This window comes from Notothenia rossii (assembly GCF_949606895.1).
Source record: "Notothenia rossii genome assembly, chromosome: 7".
NCBI classification, from domain to species: Eukaryota; Metazoa; Chordata; class Actinopteri; order Perciformes; family Nototheniidae; genus Notothenia; species Notothenia rossii.
This window is the reverse complement of record NC_136905.1, coordinates 9,265,151-9,290,448: the sequence shown is the minus strand read 5'-3', so window position 1 is coordinate 9,290,448 and position 25,298 is coordinate 9,265,151. Positions and strand designations below refer to the sequence as shown.

At 41.4% G+C, this 25,298-nt stretch overlaps 2 protein-coding genes across 17 annotated transcripts in view; both read right to left on the bottom strand.

Annotated features, from left to right (window-relative positions):
* Positions 1-4,510, bottom strand: part of arhgef1 (Rho guanine nucleotide exchange factor (GEF) 1) — a 55,081-nt gene extending 50,571 nt beyond the window's left edge. Inside the window, exon 1 of one of the 2 annotated variants that reach the window (XM_079691255.1) lies at positions 4,411-4,510. The gene's annotated coding sequence lies outside the window, so the exon portion shown is untranslated. The remainder of the gene's footprint in view (positions 1-4,410) is intronic. The other variant, XM_079691254.1, reaches the window with a different exon arrangement.
* Positions 4,511-7,520: 3,010 nt separating this feature from the next.
* The window catches only part of erfl1 (Ets2 repressor factor like 1), a 97,421-nt gene continuing 79,643 nt past the window's right edge, over positions 7,521-25,298 (bottom strand). For 11 of the 15 annotated variants that reach the window (XM_079692918.1, XM_079692911.1, XM_079692913.1 and 8 more), the window contains 5 exons: positions 18,257-18,360; positions 17,398-17,632; positions 15,252-15,429; positions 11,920-12,049; positions 7,521-10,064 (listed from right to left, as the gene is read on the bottom strand). In XM_079692918.1, the coding sequence (XP_079549044.1) occupies positions 9,289-10,064; positions 11,920-12,049; positions 15,252-15,429; positions 17,398-17,632; positions 18,257-18,347 (1,410 nt within the window). In that variant the 5' untranslated portion in view covers positions 18,348-18,360 and the 3' untranslated portion in view covers positions 7,521-9,288. Of the gene's footprint in view, positions 10,065-11,919; positions 12,050-15,251; positions 15,430-16,157; positions 16,255-17,397; positions 17,633-18,256; positions 18,361-25,298 lie in introns of those variants that run through there. The other 4 variants (XM_079692907.1, XM_079692908.1, XM_079692909.1 and 1 more) reach the window with 2 other exon arrangements.

The window sequence follows — 25,298 nt, the reverse complement described above, 5'->3', positions numbered from 1 at the left end:
CACACACACACACACACACACACACACACACACACACACACACACACACACACACACACACACACACACACACACACACACACACACACTGTATTTTGACTGCTGTGTGTGAAGCAGTCCTGGATGACAGCGGAGAGAGGACTACAGAGAGCTGCCTGTGTACGCTAATGTCCCTTAAAAGTCATTGTGCTGAGAATGAGTGCATACCATATGACTCCTGAACAGTGGGAGCTATGTGTTAGCTGCAAAGGGCACGGTGTTACATGAACACATGAAAACAATAATCAATGTTTGACTTATTATTACAATGTGTCAGCTCAGATAAAGGGACCAGTCAGTACAGCTGTGTGTAATGGGAATCGGTTTTATAATAACACACTATGTTAGATTTTCAAAAGGGTTACCCACCAGACATGTAAGTCTCTGTATTTCTAATTGGTGGAACTACTTAATGTTGTAAAGAGAGCTGTAACATTTGTTTTATTTAAGTGGTGCTATTACGCTCTTTTTCAGGTTCATATTTGTATTTTGTGCTTCATCTGTAACATGTTTCCATGCTTTAAGGAGAGACACTCAAGCCTTTGAAGACCAACTTTGGGGCTCAAACCTTTGCAGACCATTTACAAAATATATGTAATCTTACATTTCAAGAGCAATATAGCTTCTTGTGTAATATTCTATGATCAGTAATTGATAATACTTTGCCTGTGTCTTATAATCACTTCCTATCAGCTATAAAGTGTATGGAGAATATGAGCAGTCTGAATTCTGAAGGGTATCGTCCAACAACCCAATTACTACATTTTCAATCCCATATTAGTCACTGCATTTCATATTAATACCCGTCATCATACTTGTCAACCCTCCCGATTTTCGCGGGAGACTCCCGATTTCATTGCCCTCTCCCGGTTTCCTCCCGGGGTCATATTTCTCCCGATTTCTGACAAAATCAGATTTACACAAGACTGTTTCCACTCGGACTTTAATACAGTTACACCATTGTTTGGTTTCCATGGTAACACGTCTCTTTAGTAGCGCGCGCAACTCAAAGTCTGAGAGGGTGAGGCAGATATTCATAGAAAACAGAACCAGAATCAAAATGCAGGTCCGGTCCACACATATGCTCCATCAAGGACGGTGCTACAGGCCGCACGGCAGTGCACTTACAACTACAATAAGCATGTTAATGTTAATCTAACAGCTCCGGCGATCCACTAGCGCACCCGCGCACCCGCGCACCCCCCCCCCCCCCCCCCCCCCCCAATTTTGCATTTTTAAATGCTCCCGATTTCCGAGGTCTAAAGGTTGGCAAGTATGCCTGTCAGTCATGAGTCAACATTATTGTAATGAGTGTAGTACTAATTTAGAATGTGCTACAGGCTAAACTATTAGTGTCTGTTATAAAATGGATTAGTGAGTGAATGAGAGAGTGGTTTCAGACGCCACCTCAGCTTGTTTTAGCATCTGGTTTGTTCCAAAGCAGACAGGTTGACTCATCACAGTAGAAAGAGCACAGGTGTTACTAATAACATTAAAGATGGCTCCGTTCCATTCACAGTGTGACAGTGGACAACAACAGGACCTGAGACAGAAGAAGCTACATGGAACACACATAGCATACATCTCATTTGTTACACCTGTGTGTGTAAGGACTATTGTTTTCCGTTTAAACACTGTTGTTCAATGTGACAAAATAGGTAGATAGAGATGACTCAGTTAACAAACTGATATACTGCTTAATGATTCACAACACACAGAAACATGTCTCTCTGCTGACACATCTCTATTGCAGGGCTGGGCAATATATTGATATTGATACAAGTCTTGATAATGTCTTAAATGTGTGTTTTGTCTTTTCCTGGTTTTAAAGGCTGCATTCCAGTAAAGTGATGTCATTGTCCAAATGTAGCACACTGTTTCATCTGTTCTTTTAGTTGCCTTTACCCACTTAGTCATTAAATCCACATTACTGATGTTTCTTCATCAAAATGTCTCAATATTCTCTCTCAATACTTTACCTTACATCAATGTTCTGTGAAAGCAACCCTACAAATAACGTCACAAAATATAGATATTGAGGCGTCAGAAATATTGTGAGACATTTCTTCCTATGGCCCAGCCCTACTCCATTACCTCACTTGATATATGATATGTTTCCATGGGAGATGAATGCAAATTTTGCAGAAACACATGATGACACCTCACAGTGTGTCACGTTGCTGAATGCTGAGATTAGCTGCGGTTTCAGGTATAATTATGTCAAAGGCACAGCACCGCATAACCACGTTCCTGTACACACACACACCATGTATACATCACTTCAGGGGACATTACATTGACTTACATGCATTTTCTGGAGACTTATCCTAACCTTAACCATAACCAACACATGCCAACCCTAATCCTTACCCTAACCCTAACCAAGTCTTCACCCTAACATTAATGATTGGGACCTCCATTATGTCCCCATAAGGGGGGCGAGTCCCCACACGTTACTGTGTACACATATGTAGGTCCCCACAAGGATAGTAATGCTAACACACACACCTTCCCTCCGCCTCACCTCCTGAGCCCCTTCAGGAGGAATGAGTAGATGTCAGTGCTTTCCTGCAGAGAGAAGAAGAGCAGCTCAGTGCGCTCTGTCTCTCATTATCTGCTGCCTGTGCGTCAATCTAACTACAGCCAGAGGAGAATACTTGTGTTCCCTTTGAAGTGCGAGCCTGACTACAGTAAATTATTAGCTTGCCTGCAACACAGCTCCAGGCCCTCAGGACACCCTCTGGCTGTTCCACACCGGGTGCCATTACCTGTCATTTCAGTTGTTAGGTATCTCTCATAGAGGCCAACAACGACGCCTCGCTCAAGCCTTATCCCAGCTTATCTCCCTACCCTCTGAGAGGCAGTGGATGTGGGTGAGTTTACGTTGGCTTATAACAATAGAGCGAGAGTGAGAGAGACAGGGAGGGAGAGAGCGGCACAGAGACTCTGATTAAATAGCCAACATTCCTTTAAAAGGAAGAGAAGTTAGCCTTTGGGCTCCAGACAAGCCTGCACTTGTAAAACGTGGGGAGAGAGGGAGAAAGAGACGACAAGTGCAGGGCTCCTCTAGTCTAGCAGAGCGTAACAGGAAGTGGCAGGGCCCTGCTTCACATGGGGCCTCTGGGGTGCAACGTCTGGCTGGGAACGCGTCAGTCTCCAAAAACCCGCCTGCTGCAACACCCTTAACACACACACACACACGCAGCAACGTCTAATAATTTGAAAGTAAACTCGTTATCAAAATTCACTGGAAGTATGAGATGTAATGCTCGATAACAATGCAAAGTGAACGTCTCAGAGGCACAGATCAGTCAAACTGGCCTGGCAACCTGGTAAAAGGGTGTTTTATGAGGAGTGATTAATGAAAACTTGACGGGTTACTGGCAGGCTCAGCCCACACTGTTCCTGCCTCATATATTTGGTTAATGACTGCAGTGAGATAATGGTGCCGCTCCAAACAGTAATTGCAGTTTCCTCTGGGCGCAGGAAACTTTTGCCTTTTAAGCACTGGCAATGTCCTCTGTTCCACACGGCAAAATCGTCATGGGTAATCAATTCTATGCAGACACTAATTACTGAACTCTGTCTGGACTCTGTATATAGGCTGATCAGATGAGTGGTATAGGAAAAGAGGAGGGGGGGGCAGAAAAAAAGGGAGGGACTCTTGTCCTACATGGCCTCCTTTCAGGTTGTGCAAATCACAATGTTGACAAATAAATAAGAGGATATGGCACTGGTTATTTAAATAAGCCTCTGTAATCACAGTGGTGCGTTTCACAAATGGGAAAAGTAGAAGAAATAACTTAACAAGAAAAAAAACTTGCATTATCGTATTATTTAGCTGTATTTTTCTTATGAGAAACAGTACTTCTATGATCAATGTCAGCAGGAGACTCTTGCAAAGAAGATAAAATGTCACAAGGCCACTAGCTATAAACTCAAATGACACACTATGCCCCTTTGGGAATATTAAAGTGATTTGTAGTCTGATATAATAAGACCAACAATAGTCAAGTTGTAAAATCCTACATAGCTATATAAAACACACAACTCTGCTACCTGAAGTTATACCAACACAACTGCGTCCATGTACACAATAAGAGTGATTTTTGTTCCAATGCTGCGTTAATTTCACCACTATGATGAAATAAAACCGGGTTCAAACCGTGTTTTTACCCGCAGAGCAGATATGTGCACAGCCAGCCGAGGACAACATTCCTCCCGTCTGCAGCCCGTCTGTGAGCGGAGGAATAAACCCGTTTCTCTCGGTTAAAACAAACACCACTTTAAAATTCACCATACACAGCCTTTAAAAAAGTCCAAACTCTTCCTAATGTTCGTCCTTTTTAGTGTTATAATTAATATACTCACTGGTGAATGCAGAGAAAGAGACAGTCGACGCGTCTAATAGGTTTCCTGTTCGAAAGTTGCCGTGTGTCAGTGGGAAAAAAACATTGTACGCGGAAGTACACATCAAAAAAAAAAAAAAAAAAAAAGCTCAGGGTGGTCAACAGACGGCGGAAACGAAGCAACTATTTAACATGTATATTTATTAAACACAACGTGCAAGATGACACATAAAAACGGATGTATAGTAAGTATTCGTGCTCTTAAGCCTCGACTGTCAAAGTTTTTTAAAAAGTAGAACCTAACACCGTTTGTTTCCGCACTGTGTTACACAGTAACTCGTCCCCATTGAGTCCCCACATGCAAAACTGAGTATACATATTTTATAAGCGTGATATTTAGGTTTTTACAAGGTTTGTATTTTGTAAAAACCACATGTTAGTCTTTATTAGATATGTGGTTAAGTGTTGTTAATGTTGTTTGCCTATTACAACACTTTTTATTTCATACTTTGCAACACTTTACAGATTCTTTGATAATTATTAGCCAATTTCTTAGTTAATCTTAGGCAAAACCTATTGCATAAAGCAGACTTATCTGTTATCAGCATTATTGATGACTAAGACTTTGCAGCGAACAGAAAAACATGTTTTCTCTCCATATACTATCTTATTTCTCTCCTAAACCTGCATTAAGCATACATGTTTCCTTTTTTTTTTTACTGTTGGTCTACTTTAATGTCTAGCCTTCATTTACCTAAAACAAAATGCTCACACCACTGTGAAGCCATGGATATATTACAGACAATAAAGGACATATGTGTCGTTAAATTAGAGCAATGATTTAACCTACAAAGTAAACCAAACTTCAATACCTGCTCACAAGTTACCTTTCTTTTATTCTAGCCTCACTGCGCCACCTTGTGGAGAAACAGTAACATAACCCTAACCCGTTCACATCTGTATATTCACTTAATTAAAGCTGCATGCATTGTTCTACCAAGTACTCAGTTATTGCACATAAGTAAAAGTAGCATTACTATTATGTATACTGTGCTACAAGTAAGACATCATGCATTTAAAAAAAATCTTATTTAAGTATGAAAAGTGTCACCATTTAAATGTACTCAAAGTACTCATTTCAGAATTGTAATATAATATTATTGGATTATAAATAGTGAGGCATAATTGTGTTATATTAAATATCTCAGATTGTAAAGGTGGAACTGATTTTAATAATTATGTACACTGCTGGGTAGCTTAGCCTATAATAATATATCATGATGTATTGGTTGATTTATATTTTGTATTAATACCATCTGAATCTGCAAAGTACCTAGCGATTAAAGCCCTCTATGTAGTGCAGAAAAAGTAAAATATTTCCCTCTGAGAAGTAGTGCGTTAAAATTAAGATGCATAAAACGGACCTACAAATTGTAATTAAGTACAGTATACATCAATACTGACTGCATGTCTATTTAGTAAATCATTGTGTTAAATAACACATGTCACATGATCGGTTTTCCTGGAATTTTAGATTTGTTTGTCTTGAAATAAATTGTATTAATGGTTTACACATTTTCTTGGATAGTGCATTACAGGTTGACACAGTACTGTATAATTAATTATGTGATTTCCCTCTACTCGGGCGTGTAGTAAGGACTCGAACCTTTGATGATTTTGTGGCGAAGGGTTAACAGAAGACAGGAATGGCCGTTGGGCTGAGAATGAGCCGCAGTATAATGAGGACCCTGTCACTTCCTGTTAGACTCATCCTCGTTGATTGTACCATGGTCATAACCTTATTTTGTTCACACATTTTGAGTGGCTTCCATTCTGTGATTTAAAATTGTCGGTATGAGATATTGTAGATATTTGAGGTCATAAGGTTATATCATTAACTGGGAGGTTGTACACCCATTTCTCGAATGTGCCCTTTAAGTTGAAACTGCAAATGTAAGAGTTTCTGTCGGATATCGCTCATCGTGTCATTAATCCTCACACCTCCACAGTTTTTATAGGAAAGGTTTGTTCATCACTCAAGTTATGACCTACCAAACATTTGTAGAAGCTGTTTCACAACTTAGACATTCAATAGTCATTTCCAGATTAGTGGTGAAAGGTCAAGAAAAATGAAAAATATATGACTAGTTGTGGTGTTTATCAGGACGTATTGAATCAACCCTCATTTCAATGTTATTTGTAACTCAGTCAAATCAATTAATTACTTAATGGCGATGACAGATGTCTTTGTAATGTTGACACATGTTCTACAAGATGGTGGAGACTGTATTTCTATTTGTATTATTGCGTAAAATATAGTGTGTGTGTGTGTGTATTTTTACCAATTAGTTGTTTGAGTGAAAGTAAAACAGTAAAAACAAAGACTTTAATATACAAAATATGTTTAAAAAAAACCTTATTGCTATTAAAATCATATTTCTTTACCGTGATGCTCTGATTATTTCAAGTTTGTATTAAGTACCTTGTTTTTGTCATCAAAACTAAGCACGATTAGAAAACTCAAATCTGGTCACGTTGTGAATTAGAATTATTTATACTATACTTTATTAACTACAGGAGTTACTAAGTGACCACATAGAAAAGTGAAGTTTCATTCCACATAGGGTTGTTACAAAATCACACCTCAGTACAGGAATACCAAAGTCAAAATAATTTATGATTGAGATATCTTAGGATAATACGATTTTGAATTGAACAGATTCTTTTTATGTTATATTTTAAATAATAATGATCAGTCAAATGCATTTTATCTCTTCTGCAAATGAATTAGCCTCAGAATACAAGTGTGGGAGGTGAAGGGAGAGTTTGTTACCTAAAAACGTGTAAAGAGAAATTATTCAAGAGACCTTGGATTATTGTCTTCATTAGTATTAATCTGTAACAATATATATATTTTTTTTAATCGCGGTTATCGCAACACCCCTTATTCTAAATATTTAAATACACTGTGGTGTCAAAAGGAAGATATGTTCACTGGCATAAATACAATTGGTGTGAAAAGCTGCAATGTAATTCACACCTTGATGATAGCAATTGAGATTAGAGCCACCTCACATCACTGGTCGACGTCACCCAATGAAAACATTTCAACAAACTCACAGTCACAACATCTCACTATTCAGAATAATGTTTATTGCTTTTGAAGATATTAATCTTTTTCTTCTTTTTTGCACTTTCCATTTTTCCTCTTTACAGTAAAACAAAGAGAGGTGACAGGTGAAACCACTGCATTGTCATTTTTGGATGTGTACACACACATACACACACAAAGGAAACAGTATTTACAGCTGTTAGTCAGTGTCCTGGGACTGGAGGCCTTGTTCCTGTAGCAACTCAACAAACATAGAGCTTTACATTAACTTTACAATAGAGCTTTCACAACTAACCGTTTGACAAACCATAGGCTCTGAAGCTGTACAATATGGTTTAGCGTTCACTCTGTGTGGAGAAACGGGGCCGGAGGAAGCTTGTTGGTCATTAGGTCTGCAAACATAAACAGTATTTTTTATTTTTCATATGTCCTCGAGCTAAACCAATTGCCCTGCTGCTGGCATTGACAAAAAGCACTGATTGAAAAATAATCAAAACAGATTTTTAGGGGGAGGATTTAAAAAAAGAAGACCAATATTATTCACTTTTGACTAATTACAGTACAGTTACACTGGGTGAATGCTAACTATAAAAATAAGTCTACCGGCATGTTTTTGCACCCAAAGGGTTCGTACGCTGGGCAGAAATGACCAAAGGGCACAATTAATTGGGGTCGAGAAAATGAGAGACCATTCCCAGTGTGGTCTCTGTCCTCATCATAGAAAAACATCTTCAGAGTGCAGATCTTCTGCCGTTAATAATTTAAACTTTGATACACCTAAGCTTATAATTTTTCCAACATGTTTAAATACTGAATTAAATCACAACAATACAGCTAAATCTTATCATAGTGAATCGTAATTAAATGTAATGTACACCATAATAAAATATATACAGTGAAATATTCATACAAATTTCTAGGTTGGTCCAGCTCCCCCTAAATGCTCTCTTTTTCTTTCCTTTTTTTTTAGAAAAATGTGCAGGAAATACTTGAACCACAGGACAAAATAAATAATCACAGACTATCACAGTTAACACTATAAGAAATATGGATCTTAACATTTAAATTAACCCGCAGGAAAAACAATATATCATAAAAAGTAAGTGCAAAATAACTGTAGGGGCAGTTTTACTCACAGGGTTACGGGGTAAAAATGATTTTGGAGACATTGATGGACATGAGCACTAGGTGGCAGTATTTGACCATGTCTCAAAGTGATCACATGTATTCCAAATCTCAAGAATTATAGGATAAATCTGTAGAATTGGATCGATCTGAGCATTATTTGTTGTTCTGTTCTGTTAGGGATGTTGTTTGTTAATGTTTGTCAAGGCAGGTGCTGCTGTGCTGTAATTTACCACCTCACTGCCTCCTATCATAGCTCGCCTGCAAATTGTTGAGTACTGCAAGCAACGCGTAAAGCAAGTCTACAAAGAACAGGGCGGTCATTTGGTGTGAGAGATCAAAACAGAAAGGACTAGAGGGGGATACAGACAGCTGATACCCTAAAAACTGCACGCTCCATATACTCTGAGGTGGACGAGGCGGTGGTGTAATGGACTTAAAAACATACACAGCAAACAGGGAAACAGTCATTTCACAAGTGAATAACACAACTGCCTTCTCTTGGAGAAAGTATCTATCCAGAGTGATTAGGGTGGGGGGTGGGGAGCGGGGGGTTGACAATTTAAAGCAGAAGAGTGTCTCTGAAAAAAGAAAGGAGAGAAAAAGAGAGTTATCAGAGCACAGACTGGCAAGATGGCGGGAGAAGAAGAAGAAGAAGAAGTATTAGCTGTGGATCATTTTGAGAGTCTCTGTCTCCCTGTGTTTTTCATGCGGAGGCAGGGGGGGGGAGAGCGACAGAGGACGGGAGGGGGGCCGGGGGGAGACGGGCTTCAGGCTCTTCAGAGGATGCGGGGACACTGTGGGGGGGAGAGAGGAGACGGGTGGCAGCACGCTCCCTTTCTTCCCGTCCAGCACTATCTGTGATCGGCTCGCCAGGCTGGGTCCCTTCCTGAAGTCGTGGTCGTTGTCGTTGTCCGAGCTGCAGTCGCTCAGGTCAGTGATCTCCAGGTCTGAGTCTGACTCGGGGTCCTGCTTCAGCCCCCCTCTCCTCTCCGAGGGGCTCTGCAGGCCGGCTCCCAGGCCCAGACTCACCCCCCCTGTGCCCGGAGGATTGGCCTCCGCCCTCTCCCTCTCCCTCTCCGCCAACAACGACGCCCCAATGTCCATGCGACCCAGAGACAGGCTCCCGGGGTACGGAGGGAGGCAGAGTCTGATCGGCTGACCACCCGCCGTGCCGTTCGTCCCCCCGGTTGTCCCCCTCTCACCTGCCTCTGCCGTGGGGAGCAGGGAGGAGAAAGGGTGAGGCAGCTGGGAGAGGCTGCTCTGCAAAGGGTTGGGGTAGAACTGGGAGGGGTAGAGGGAGCCAGGGGGCAGTTTGGGGCAGTTGTTGAGGGAGAAGGCCCCTGGGAGGTAAGGGTTGAAGCCCCAGGGGTAGTCGAAGGGTGGGTTGCGAGCATAGGGGCCCAGCAGGGACGGGGGCTTGGTGTAGCACGGAGCACCTACAGGACAGAGAGGAGATCCAGTTAGCTCTCTGAAGGGCCAAAGGTTTCTTGACATACAACATCCAAGAATGTTCACTAATTATGCTCATCGGTATTAGCAAGTCTAATCAGGAGCCACAGGGGCCAATTCTGCCACGGCTGCTTTCAACACCCACAACAAGAAAAGAAACCTAATGGTTCATTTATGCATGCCAGTACTGAGCAGCACACACACTGCCCCGAAAAGCAGATTCTGAAAAATACACATTGGATTAAGAGTTTAAACCTTCCCAATGTTGAGAATGAAGCACTCCTTTGTGCACCAGTCGATCCTCAAAGTTCAAACCCAGATCTAATGTTCGATAGAGGGTCTTTTAGCATGTTTCTCTTCAGTTATCGTGATGTTACATGCCATCTTAATATTTGTCCTTGTTTGATGTTGCAAATGGAGCTGCTGTGATGCAAGTAAAATGTTATACTTGATCTGACAATAAATGATTATCTTATCCTTTTTTTGGTATTGAAACAAGGAGATGGGTTGCACCCCAAAAATCTCAGTGGTGACAGTCACCTTTTAAAAAAAATGTAGCCAAGAAATAATAAAGAATACATGTACGTCCAGGAATAAGGAAACTCGCAAACAGTCGATCTCCTGTCCCCCCAATTGTTCTCCCCGTATCACTTCATCCTAAGGTTTTTACGTAATATAAAAATATTACGTAAAAACATTAGGATGAAGTACATTTCATACAACACCATGTTTTAATTCCTTGTGAGTGAAACCCGAAACAGGGGGTGAATTCGAGGTGATGCTGGAATTCAATTTTAATGCGCAAACAAAAGCATTGCCTCTCCACACACTGTACTTCCTTCCAACTGACAACCAACTCAAAGCTGCCTCTCTGCTGCACCCTCGCTCTCCTCGCTCTGTGTTTCACTCCGTTATTTACTATGCAGGGCTAATTTGACAGTGGTGAAGTCTCTGCGTGCTGGGCCAGGAGTAGCTGGCAGACACATGAATATTGAATCAGTCAGGCAGGCCTCACTTGCTTATGAAAACACAGTAATGGGCGCCCACAGGCCACAAACTGAAGCCTGCACCCTCAATTAGGGCCTTCCTGCCTGGGAAGGGATTAGGACAGCAGGGACACATGGGAGGGAGAGGAGGGTGAGAAGGGAAGAAGGGGGGGAAAAGGACCTGAGGACAAACAGAGTGGGGAGGAAGGAGGGGGTGTGTGTGATGTGTGTGTGTGTGTGTGTGTGTGTGTGTGTGTGTGTGTGTGTGTGTGTGTGTGTGTGTGTGTGTGTGTGTGTGTGTGTGTGTGTGTGTGTGTGTGTGTGTGTGTGTGTGTGTGTGTGTGTGTGTGTGTGTGTGTGAGAGTACATCTGTTTACACTCTCTGGCGCTGCACGTTCGTACACATTCTGATGCACGTATAAGAAACAAAGGCAGATGCACACACACAACGACAATTAGGCCAATTGATGGAACCGGAGAAAGAGCAGGATAAATGTTTTCCTAAAACCGGGTCGAGTGTTTCTCCAGCTTGTTGTTTTGGCCGCGGCTGAAATGCATAATTCACCAGCTAACCTGGCCCTTCACCTGCAGCACAGCCTCACCGCGGGCTGCCATGGGACGGCCATCTCTCTTATTTCCTTTAACAATAAATGTTCATGCCTCCCCATATCCTCGTTGCTCTCCTCTTTCCCTCTACCTTCTCCTCCTCCCTTTGTTTAAGAAGCTCCGTTTGCTGCCTTATTATACCGCCTCGGCTGTGTTTCTCCTCATAAGAAATGTGTTTGTCTCTGGGATACAGAAAGATTCCTATTTGTTTCGTTTTTTTTACACTTTTCACAAACTTTTATTTGCTCACCTGTACTGAGGAAGGGGAATGAATCCAGCCTCAGCTTGTCTCCTTCGGGCCCCGGTGCTGCGGTGGTCCGATCAAACAGGGACGTGCCCCTGCCCGAGTCTGGCAGACGAGGAAACAGGGACTGTATGGCCTGAGAAACAAAGGAGAGGAGAGGGGGAAAAGAGAGTGGAAGAATATAAAAACGAGTTTTCTTTACTTCCTTAAGCGGTCGTAGAATGTAACAAAGAACATCCACTCAAGTACTGAACCTAAATAGAAAGGTACTGGTCATTTAACTAATTTCCCCGTTATTATAAGATAAAAGGTACTGTTTGTGTTGCAGCAGCATAAAAAACAACAAAAGAAAGCATTGCACATAAGAAGTAGAAATTAAAGAGTAGAAATAAACAATACGAGAATTTTAACATCTCAAAAGATGCTACTACATTTGGTGTGCACATGTATTTTCCAGCTTCAGTAACTATAGCTAATTAGCAGATTTATGTTATAAATACAAAATATCATTCAACTGATTGTGGATGGATGATGGTGAATTATTAAAGTCAGTAATTAAAAAGAAACCCCACCTATACCAGATGCAACATTAAAGTTTATTTATTTATTTATTAAGCAATTATTTATTATGTATGACTCTGAAATTAGCCATACTACACAATTGGTACTTCATGGATAATGATGCCAACTGTTTTTACACACTTTAATATTACTGCTTGTATTTCTGAGTACTTCTTCCAACACTGCCTTTTAATATAGAAACTTTGCAATACGACTGTTTATGTGTAATGTACAATTTAATAATATCATTATTGGCTTCTTCAATACTTTTTCACTTTTGAATGTTGCTACTTATTTGTTAGCATGGAAGTGTACTCATCGGGTTTGATTTACTAGCCTTAAATTGACATGTAAGTGTACTATTTTACGTTTGGCTTTTATCTGCACTTTACCCTTACTGTTGTAACACCTAGGTCAATAATAAAGGATTTCTGATTTCCCAAATAAACCACACGTTTTGCTTCCAATCTGCCCTCATGGTGCTGTTGTGTTTCCACGGTGTAAAGTCACATGTTGACAGCAGCACTCCCGCAGAGTGTGATGCAAACAGTGACAGAGGACACGATAAAAAAGGGGGTGTCAGGGGACAAAAAAAAAAAGGGAGGTAGGAGGACGCAGAGGCTCAGAGAGTCAAAGGCAAGGAAGAGTACAGAGTCAAATGTAGAACAGCGATTAGGATGGTGTGCACAAAGGATGAATGAGGAGGAGAGAGAGAGAGGGATTGTGGGTCTTCGTCCTGTGTGACGGGTACAAACAGATCTGAGAGAGTGACACCCATTCAGGATGTAGGGCAGCTGTGTGTGTGTGTGTGTGTGTGTGTGTGTGTGTGTGTGTGTGTGTGTGTGTGTGTGTGTGTGTGTGTGTGTGTGTGTGTGTGTGTGTGTGTGTGTGTGTGGGTGTGTGGGTGTGTGTGTGTGTGTGTGTGTGTGTGTGTGTGAAATACGTAAATGAGAAGGAGGCAAGGTAAAATAAATGGCACAGTTGAATCTCACGAATCAAGGGGACAAAGGGGGGATTTTTTTCTCCCCCCTAGCAGGACTTTTGGATCAATAGTATCTGTCACCCCGCAGCCCATAGTTTGAAAGGCGAGACTGTACTCCCAAGCTGGAGATCTGCGTTGCTTAACAAACCGCATTAATGACCCGCCATTGATCTGATCTGACGCGACCCCTTTGCTTTCTATTCCTTTCATTTTCAATCGATGACAGATGGATGCGCCATAGGAGACGGGATGAGAGCAGGAGGGGATAACGTCTTCTTTTGTTTTAAGGACAAGTTTAAACCGTCCTCCTCCTCTGTCTCCTTCAGTCTCCTTATCCCGTCTTAAGGATGGCACGACAGATGATGGATGGTGCTCTCCTACTGTACTTTCAAGTTACGTGCACTTTGTAGGACATTTGCTGTTTAAAATGTAATTAAGTGCACTCACATCTAAGTTAAAAAAGACCTGTGTACAAGGTGTGTACAGTACAGCTATGTTTGAACTCATTTCTATTGATTTCCGTATTTGTTTCTAAATATAACTTCTAAAAAAGACGCGCAAGTCAAGTATTCTTTAACTAAATTAGGATGTGTCTTTCTTTCCATTTTATAATAGCATTTATCTACGTAGGAAGTCTCTCTGAGCACGTGTTAAGAATTGTATCACAATTAGAGACGGGGGGAAAAAAGGCAGACATGATGATCACCACCCATTCTCTTGTAAAGATCGAACACACAGCAGGGGCCAGAGAAACACAAAAGGCAAACCGCTAGAGTGCAATGGATTTCAGGTACCTGAATTAAATCGCTATTAATAACAAATTAGGGAGCAGATTTTGCTATTCCTGCTTTTTTTGTTCATGATTTCACTTATTTGACTCCCTGTGTCTTACCTGCTACATACCATTGTGTGCACACATTGTACCTACCACCCCACCTCACACACATTTTAATTAAAAACAAATACTTTTATAATGTTAATAGTATCCTATGTTAACATTTGCTCGTCTATTTTTGAGTACTCTCACTTATTCTGTATATTGTGTCTTATTTAGATACTTTGTGGATATGTACTGTATATTCACTGTTTAGATGTTTTTTTGGGGGGATTTTATTATCAAATCAAATCAAGTTTTATTTATACAGCACATTTATAAACGATTTTTGGTCGAGCCGAAGTGCTGTACATATAATAAAAATAGCCCAGAGTAGAGACACTTTACAGCTAATACAACAGCACAGATTGTTAACATATATCTGCTGTGTCAAAAAGGAAAATCCAATTTTCAGATTCATAAAGTATATATGTAATGTGCCCGTAATGATACACACTGAATCAAAGACTTAAACGAAACGTGGTCATCATTTAGATGTTTTTGTTTGTGCTTTTAAATTTGGGTTTTTATCTCACTAGTGTTTTTACGTCATGTCGGAGAGTTTCTCAGTCTGTGGCTTCTGATCTGGTTTCATTGTCTCGTACATTTGTTTCATGTCCTGTCTGTTTTTCATGTATTTAGGCTATGTTTTTTTTTTATATAGTTGTTGATGTTGATTAAATGTGCTATATAAATAAAACTTGATTTGATTTGATTTGATGTACAGCACTTTGTTCAACTCTGTTGTTTTTAAATGTGCTATAGAAATCAAATGGATTGGATTAGATATGTAGGTGTCATTTTTGTTCATTTTTCTTTTTGATTATCATTATATGCATATGTATCTAACAATAAGAAGCCCCTCTACCTTCCCCCCCCCCCCGTCCCGCCCCTCCCGTCCCGCCACCTCTTCCTCTTTACCTCTGGGCTGCAGTCTGGAGTGCTGGTGCTCCCGTTGAAGTGGTTCTGTGCCAGAAAGAAGGGAGAGTTGGCCATGTCCAGGATGGGGTAGTTGACCAACACGACCTTACTGAAGTTGAATTTGTAGGTGAAGCGCTTCCCTTTGGTTTTGTGCAAAATGCGCTTGTTGTAGTAATACCTGCAAAGGAGGAGGAGGAGGAGGAGGAGGAGGAGGAGGAGGAGGAGGAGATATTGAAATAGGGATGATAGAGTGAGGGGGGGATAAAGAATAAAGGAAAAAGGAAGAGGAAAAGGAAAAGAGGAGGGAAGGATTAATATAACGCTCGCATCAAGGTTTTATGTCTCATCGCTAACAGACACGAATAAGTAAACAAGTTCAGCGCTGTAGGACAAGAGCTATGCTGATTTCCCACTGTTTCTTATTCATCTCCTCCTTACTCAAATCAATTCATGTCTGCCTTGATTCAATACAATAGGGTTGTTTAAGAGGGAAATGTTATTCAGCTGTTAGAAATCAAAACGCATTTGAGCCTCAGAGGCCCTTAACCTACAGACAGCAAAACACCGCCTTATGGTGCAGGATCGTATCCATAGAAACAAAATAATGTGATATAATTTAAATAAGTGATAACAAATATAAAATACAAAATGGTGTTTGACTTTGTAAAAAATATGATTTAATTCAGAAAATACAAAATGGGTCAGTTAAGGTGAAAGTCGGTTTCTGAATCTTTGCATGGATGTGCTTACATTTGAATCATCACAAGCACATGTGGCTCTGAGACATGAAATCCAACCCAAGTGATTAGTAGAGTAAATATAATTGTAACGGAGAGGCTGCAACTGTCTTTTTTAACGGCAAAGCACGTTTACTAAGACAACAAGAGGAGTCTCCACGGTAACGACCTCAGGTGTCTCCCGCTGGGCATGTAGCGCCGTCGTCATGCCGTTTCCTGTGCCACCCACAGAGGTGTCAAAACGTACAGTCTGCCAGGAAGCAGGCTTGATCAACAGTAAAGGCAAAACATGGCGCCATCTGGCTCAGGTGAAGGAGCTGAGAGGGGGGAGGAGGGGGGGTGGGGGGGGGGGGACTTCGCAAATTGAAAAACCTGCCGAGACTCCGTCCTATCGCGAGGTAGAAGTTGTAATCTCGGACGCCATTTCTTTAGAGTTTCTTAGTTTTGAAGTGACCACACGGAATACAGAATGCATTAGGGCAACCTCAGCGTTAAACACTACGGCTCATTATGCAGACGCACGATTTAAACGAACAGTGAGTACCAGCGTCTCCACAGTGCAATGAAGGGTACGTGTTTTGCTTTGCGTGGCAATTGTGCCGTGGCCCTTAATTGAGCAATTAAGTGAGGCTAATTAAGAAGGCTAATTGTGGCCCCAGCCAATTCATAACAATTAGACTCTGACGACAGCCCCCATTAACGAGAGGCCAAAGGAAAGCAGAGGGAGGGGGGGGGGGAATAAGTCGGGGCAGTGTGTGTATTTGCATAAGAATACTGTGTGTGTGGTTGGGGGTATAAACCGCTGAAGGTATGGAGTGTGAGCGGTATTATTTTAATCATATTCGCCAAGTTTGTAGCCGAGCAGTTCCCCCACGTTCCTCATTCCCGCAGAAGAAGTCCAAGCAATTTCAGACAGCGGCTTAATTTTGAAATCCCTATTGAATTTTTTATTTGGCAGCTCAATGGTGAACTTTCCATTAGGATGTCCACAGATAAGGAGAAATTGAGGGTATTGACGTTCCCCAGGAGACGTCCCACCTTTATCTTTCCATTAAACCGACATGAAAAAGCGAGACGTTAAGTGAGGATTCAGCCAAACAAGAGTAAACAATTTATGTAAACCGGCGTGTGATAAACATCTTGATTTATCCGATTCCAAAAAGTGCTCGACAGTCAACAAACACGTACCTCAGCATCAGGTCTAAAACCACCAGACTGAGGGACGGTTTCATCCCGCAGGCCATAAGACTGTTAAACACCTGAACTTTTGAAAGGACATCCATAACATGCATCTGTTTGCAACTCATATCAATATTCCAATTACTTGTATATAAAATATTCTGCACTATTTTTATTATATTCTATTTACTTAAACACATGAAAATAAAAGCCTTGAATGTTGAATTTACCTCAGAGCCCTGCTCAGCTTGTCATAGTTCATGTGGGGTTTACACTTCCTGGCCCCCCACAGCCGGGCCACTTCGTCGGGATCCTTGATGACGAACTCTCCGTATTCCCCCTGCCAGGCGATTATCCCATTGTACTCCTCCTTCTGCAGCAGCTCCAGGATGAAGTGCCACAGCTGGATCTGTCGGGACCCGGGGCTCGACTCCGGCTTGTAGGCCCAGTCCGGAAAGGCGATCCCTGGACGGAGGGAGCAGGAAAGAGGGGAGGATGAGGTTAGGGCCTGTCATTTGTCCCGCTGTTTGCCACGGGGGATCGCTGTCTGAATGACTGATGAGTGATGGAGGTGAGGGATGATGTGTTTAATATCACAGCACGTGCCTTGAGCAGTGTTAGTCTGCGCTAATGCCCTCTAGCCTCAACAGATTGGTCAGCGGGACGATGACAGCTCGCCGGGAGAGCTCTGATTGATGCTGCCCGGCCCGAATGTATGCACATCATAGACAGACTTAAGCAGCTTTTTGACCGATCCCAAAGTGAATCTGGCAATAACTAGCCTCGTAAAAACATTAGATATACAACCAATTACTACCAGAGAGTGGATTTGTTTACCAGTGTGTGTGTGGGTATGGTTATCTTCTTTTTTTTTTTAAATGGCTGAAAGTTTAAGATCAATTTCAACATGTTTTCATGATTATGTTTTATTATAACTGGATTGGCTTTTTTTTGGTTAGCCCCAGTTGAAACACCTGACCTGGGTCTAAATCCAGAGGTATGTTTGAAGGTGTGTGCAGATGCGTGAGTAGATTTATTGAACACAAAAAACACTTCTTAGGTTGAACTGAGTGAATGAAAGAATAGTACCCCTTGCACGAGCTTGATGGTGGGACTGACCTGGCGTCCAAAGAGCGGGCACCGGGGGGATCAGCAGGTCACTGACGCAGTTACAGTCCATACCTCCACAACACCTGCAACACAAAGACAAGACAACAAGGGAAAAAGTTTATATATGATAACTTGTCTTCTACATCTGAATTGGTGCATCCTGGAAACCCCAGCAGGTTTATCTCAGAGAGTTAAAAAGTTGCAGAATGTAAACTTTGAAAATGGAGGTATTGCATAATGGTCTAAGGGCGCAATATCAGTTCAAAATCATACCTTAAATCGATGTGAAATATGAAGGTTATGTTTCATATGTCTTTGGTAGAGATCAGGTGTTTGATGGATGTGATCTTGTCTGGCCACCTGAGGCTGCGTCTGATGCAACATGGTGGACATCCCTATAGTGCATTTAATGTATGAACAGGAATTACTTTTGAAAACCAAGGTATAGTTGGGCCATATTAAACATTAAAATAAGAGCTTTTAATATATAATATGGCTTGGCTATTCCTTGGTGGGGTTGTTCAAATTAAACTTTACATTAGGTGGAAGATCTTCATGTGTTCTGTTTAGGTGCATTACCACAAGGAAGGCTTTGTTTGTAATGGGCATGAGAAACACTTCTCGGTACCACGCACCACGACTACAGCCATTGAGTTGAATCAACACCTATACAAATAATATTTTCTTCTTCATGGTGTCATTTATTTCTGGTTCCTGCATTAGTTTTAAGCTCCTAAAAGATCAGCAACAAAGTGTATAAAGTAGCAGAACATGGAAAAATACCTTTTAACAGTCTCAGTTCATTTCAGCACTGGTAATGAAATAGCCGTTTCTGATTGATACATTTTTAGACGAGTCCAGGTTATATGAAGTGACCACATCAACAAATATACTGTAGTTTGATGTAATACAGGACCGAAATATGCAAAAGATAAACAGCTGCGTGAGATAAGGGTGAACAAAAAATGAATCTATTCTTATATTACATTAAACTGAAGCTTTTATCCAAAGTGACTTACAACAGTTACATTCGCTTCAAATGAACCCAACTATTATAAGAGCGAGTGCATTATTTAAAAAAATAAACAAAAAACATATTTGTAATGTTAATTGAATAGTTTAATACATTTTAGTTTCTATGTCTTCACACCTATGGGAGCACCACAGGTGTGCATCAAAGCATTGACACAAACTGTTCATCTGTCACAGTACCTCACGCGAGCTGTGATCCAAACCCATCCCAAACAATAACGTGTGCATCAAATGCCAGCTAATGACGACACTGTCACGGAAATAAATGCATAAAGACGTCTGCTGACAGGAGGACGTGAGGAGGGTTCATTGTTTCCACAGAGAGACGGGATGGAGTTTGGATATCACAGTTTGATCAGGGTTGTTTTACAAAGCTCCGATGGAAGAGATGCCCTGCTGCTCCACTCATATCTTTAATGCTGCCTCTCCATCTCTGCCTCCACTCTCTGCCTCTGTTTAATTATGCTCTGTGAATTTTGGATTTTCCCTCCAGCATCGAAATGGAACGTGAATTATTAAGGTGTGTTTGTATAAATTATTATTGCTAACTCCAGGCACTTCTCTCTCTCTCTCTCTCTCTCTCTCTCTGACCGACTCTCCTTCCATCTTTCTCCCGCTCGCTCTCACCCTGCTATAGCCTTTGGATTGTGGCCCCTCTCCTCCCTCTATTCATCTTTCTTGTTTTCAAGCTTCTGTCTTCAAATATAGAGTTGGCGTTCACCCTCATCTCACTCACATATTATTTGTGTTCCCACATCATTCACGTTATCACTTCTTATTATTTTTCATCTTCTTCCATCAGCCTTGTGTTTTCTGCCTGCGCTCGTTTTCCCATAATGAGTCAAAGTTATCACCAGGGTTCAGATAACAACGGCTTCACAAAAAGCTCCGGGAATATTTCCACCAAACTACACTAACCTGTTAGATCATTTTGTATTCAGCGTACCGGCAGGATATCCAAACACACGTTGGCCTTCACACCATTACAAACGTCTTTCTTCCACAACGTATGTCCTTCTATTAAAACTCGATACAAGCCGTACGCCGGCCCCAGTGGAGAGTGGTACGGGTCTTTAAAAAATAAGATATTCTTTGTGTTCGAGGTAGTAATCTATAAGTTTCCTTTTCCCTGTGGGCTACAGGTCATCAATACTGCATCATATGTTTCATTTGCCATATTCTGGCGGCACACAGCATGTATAAACTGGTCTCCTCCGAGGATCGTGTATACGTGAGCTCCTCTGACAGGGTCTCTGCGGCCCCTCTCGCACCACCTACACACCGCCTACATCTATATCCATTTTCCCTCTCCGACAGCGGAACTACACAGGTGAATCCTCCCTTCCTCTTTCCCACCTCCTTTCTATTCACACACACCTATCCTCCGTCTGCTCCCCCGCCCCACCCATCTCTCCTGCTCTGTGTGTTTTGCTTCGGCGCAGTAATTTTCCGTTTGATTTCGGAGGTAATGCATTTTTTACAAATCAAAGAGGAAGCCAGGCAGCCCCCCCCACCCCCCTCCTCCTCCTCCTCCTCCTACCTCCTCTCCTCCCTCCCCAGTCTCTCGTTCTCGCCCCCCCTCGGCCCCCCCAGGCCAGAGAGGAGATAAAGGAGCCCCCATCATTTCCTTGTTAGTTTTGATTTGGGCAGCGCAGGGCTTTCAAGTTCCCCCCATCACCCCCAGAAACATTATAACTAGCAGCCCAGGGAATACTGTTCCTGGTGCGCACACACTCTTACACACACATGCATGCACTGACTGTCAGATACAGACGCTGCTCACAGATTGTAATGGATTGCACGGTAAACACACACCAGATATGCCACAAATACACAGGTAGCTCAGGTAGCACACACACACACACACACACACACACACACACACACACACACACACACACACACACACACACACACACACACACACACACACACACACAGAATAAGACATGGAGCCCATAGATATTGACTGAATCGACAGAGACACACATCTCGGTGAGCTGGAAGAGAGAATGCACTTTGTTTAGTAAAAGATGGGACTGATTGAGACCAAAAAAATTGCAACACAGAGCGACAGTGGACACAAACAAAAGGACTCCTCTCGCACAAAAGGCCACGGATAAGAACTCAGTCTGGATGATGGATCACACAGTTACCGGTGACAATAGTGGAAAACACACAAAAGGGGCTTGGAGTTACTGTACAGTCACATGTTGACAAAAGCACCTTCGACGCTCAAAGGAAACCTCACATGTTGTGAGTCTCTCTGGTGTGTTGTGTTAGTCAGAGGCTTTTGATCATTCAGGCAGTGGAATCAATCGGATGTTTTTAGGGACAGTGTTTCCTCTGCTGTCTTTAGGACATCACGAAGACGCAAGGACTCACAGTCAAGGCTGGTCGAGGCTCAAAGGGTATTAGAGGAAGTCAAAAAGAAAGATCCTGATATTTGCTTTGTAATAAGAGAAGCAATTATTCAAAATAACAAGGGACTGGTAATACATTCAGAATGCTAAAAAAAAAAAAAGGGTATTAAGTGCGATGCTCAACTTCCAATTAGCACAAAAAGACTCAACCTTTTAAACAACCTTTAAAGAGGATTATGTCTGGACTTTGTGGGAAATAAGCTGTAAACACAACCTCAACATATTATCACACTAAGGTTGATATTGTGACTTTACTTCTTCCACACTTGAAAAATAGCATTCAGGTTGTGCTTTTTGGCCACATAGTCAATGTAAGTCCTTTTGGTTCTGTTTCCTTTAAACCAACTCCTGAACAATGCAAATGTGTCCCTTACACTATTTGTATTTATTTTGTCTTAATAACCACCACTTGATTATGCAGTTCTCCTCAGCCAAACGAAGTGTGTTCGTCAAGTGGTCATTTTCTAGTAATTTCATCCTTTCTAAATATGAATATATTGTTAATGGCTGATTCAATCTTGATTTGATAATGTATGTAGTTTGCACTCATTGCCCCTGTTATTATCTGGTCTGATTTCTCTTATCTGTTGCCTGTAAAGCACTTCTTTAGTTTTATTGCACACAATTATTATGAGTTTAAGAGTCATACTGTATAATGGCCTTTATGCTGATTCTAATTCACAATATAACACGATGAAAGCCTTATTAGATATGCTCATAATTGGGAGTATAAGGTCTTCTATAACCACGTGGAAAGTCATCACAAGTGTCATTACTTTGAGTTAAAACTGGTGTTCTGTGATGTGCCACTTATTACTGTCCAAGAACATCTGAGTGTGTTTCATTAGAGTCCACGGGTTTCAGGTTTGAAGAGAAACATATTTGGAACATCTTCTTCCCGAGCAGGACTGACGGATACACACTGATGCAAGTTTGCAGCCAGGCGGGTAATCTATAGCACCAGCCCGTCAGCAGAAGCGTTGCCGCGGAGGTTAGTAGGCCACTGACGGGAGTGAAAAGGAAACAGTGAAGTACCAACTATGTTTTTGAAATTCTGCAGAGTGACTGGGGTAGAGGGAGGAAAGGGGGGGCACACTGACATGCAGGCAACATTATATCTCCAGTGCTGTCTAAAGAAGGAAAGAGTGATGGGTCACGATATAAAAAGATAGAAAAATATGAGAGGCACGAAGAGTCTGGCCTTTTTCCACAAGATGAAACGGGCTCTGAACATCTGTCTCATCTTCCCTTTTTTTTCGGTTGCCCCTGAAAAAGGCCCAACTGAACCCACTTTCTCTCTCCCTTTCTCTTCACTTGCCTCTCTCCTGCTATCTCTGTCTCTCCCTCTCTCTCTCTGTTCCTCTCCCTGGTTAGCTCTGACACACTGGTCAGCCTCAGGGTGGAAGAACAGAGGGACTCTGCTATGGGTTTGTTAGAGGAGATGGAAAGAAGGAGAGAGGAGAAACGAGGAGGGGAGAGAGGGAGGGGGAGGGGGAGGGTTGGTCAGGAGGAAGACGGAAAAAGAACCTGTCCATCCAAATGTTAAAGAGGAAAGTCAACGCAGATTTGATCACTATATAGTGGCCTAATCGTCTTCTGGTTTAGCTTCATCTATTTTCAAAAATGTTGATGTTTTTTTTAATTTTATTTTGCCATTCAGACAAATATTTACGGACCTCACAACGTTATACAGAAAGTAATACGCCATTACCTATCTCGACAAAATCCAGCCGATCATTTGTAGCTATTTTGTTTTTGCACAACTGAATGAGAATGGTTCTCCCATGATATAAGAGAATGAGATATTAGATATTAGATATGTCTGAATGAAACATTTTTGACTTTGAATACATTATCTTACTCTAAGTTAACCCAAAACTAAATTATTTGCCCTTCTAGTTCACTAGTAAACAATTTTCAAAAATAAAAACAAAACAGACTTTTCAAAACAAACTATTTAAGCCTTTTGTTGGATATTACTAACCATGGAATTGGGACACTTAATTAAAGAGTGAGAATGTTCTTTTGGGTTAAATATTTTATATTTCATTGTACGTTACTTGTCTGTCTTAGCACCTTTTGACTAAAGGAATAAGTTATTCTTAAGTCATCCCTTTGTCATCCATTGAAAGTGTTATATTTGTAGACACATCATTTAATTAAATTAAACAGTGATTGCTTGAAAAAAAAACAGATGTTATCAGTGTTAAGAGTCGAAGATGCGCATCCACTAACACATACTGGCAACATGGGGACTTTCATTGTAGCTGAATTTCCACTTTTCTTCCTTTGTACCTTGAGCCCTGCAGTATATCATACTGTCATATGAAAGAGTGAGAATTCAGTGCTACACTGTAATAGGGACAGACAGCAGTGCAGTACTGTCAGATATTTAACCATGATGTATAGATACAGGAAAACTGAGGCTCTGTGACCATTCTCCCACAGAGCAGCCATTACTCCACACTGCAGGGGCAGAGATACTGAGCCCTTTCCACAGAGAGAGCCTCTCAGACGGCAGAACCACCAACATAGAACAATATTTAGAGAAATACAGCTTGAAAAATACATGTACCAGCAGGTATGTAGCGACTTAGCGACCAATGTGAGGTTTAAAGGACAAACATTAAAAACCCCGCTAGACAACAGAGAAATGTCCAACATTGCAATTTTTGTAATCAATAAACAAAATTGGTCTAATAACAGACCTCTGCTTCAACGCCAAGAGAACGGGGTTGTTATATAGTTCTCTTCCTGGCAATCCATGTATTAGTCTGTATTTTAATACCTTCAGATTAACCCATTAGGTCTGTCCATTTGTCGCTATACTGAAGATATTCACCTTTAAAGGTTGGTCACAAATGTTATATTTAGTTAATCTAGGCAATTCTTTAAAACAAGTAAGTACACTTTTATAACTGTTGCCCAAACAGGTGGATTTAATGGGGACTATTTTCAGCTGCGGATTGATACACATTTGATGACCCAGTGTATGTTTAAGTCAACAGAAGTGTGAGGGATAGATTCATAATACACTACCATGTTCATTATAGTTTATGAAAATGTCACCAGTGGGGCTCATTTATGTGTTGTTAGTACTTTTTTGGACCACAATGGACGCCTGTGGCACAGAGGGTAAGCATCTACACTTGAGAGGTTGTTGGATTTGTTGACAATAATACAAATAATTGAAATCAAAATTCCTATTCTTTGAAGACCATGTTCAACAATGTAGAAGTTTGAGAGCTCTGGTCGAGTCTTGGGTAAAGTTTAGACTGCACGTGTCACAAATGGGAAACTGTATCTTCTCATAAATAAGGATTTTTTTAAGGGTTTCACGAAAGGTGGAGAACTCCAACAAGTTTAAGAGGAGTTGAGTGGAGATGAGGATGTGAGCTCGTGAAACGGTATTAGTGTGCCGGCCTTAAGAAAATAAGGAAAAGAAGGGGGAAAAGGATGAAGAAAAAGTATCAATCGATAGGGTTAAATTATTCATCGTCATTAATTATCGATCGCTCTCCGCTGCCGGCTCGTCCGCCTCGCGCCAGAGTTGAAAGGAGGGAAAG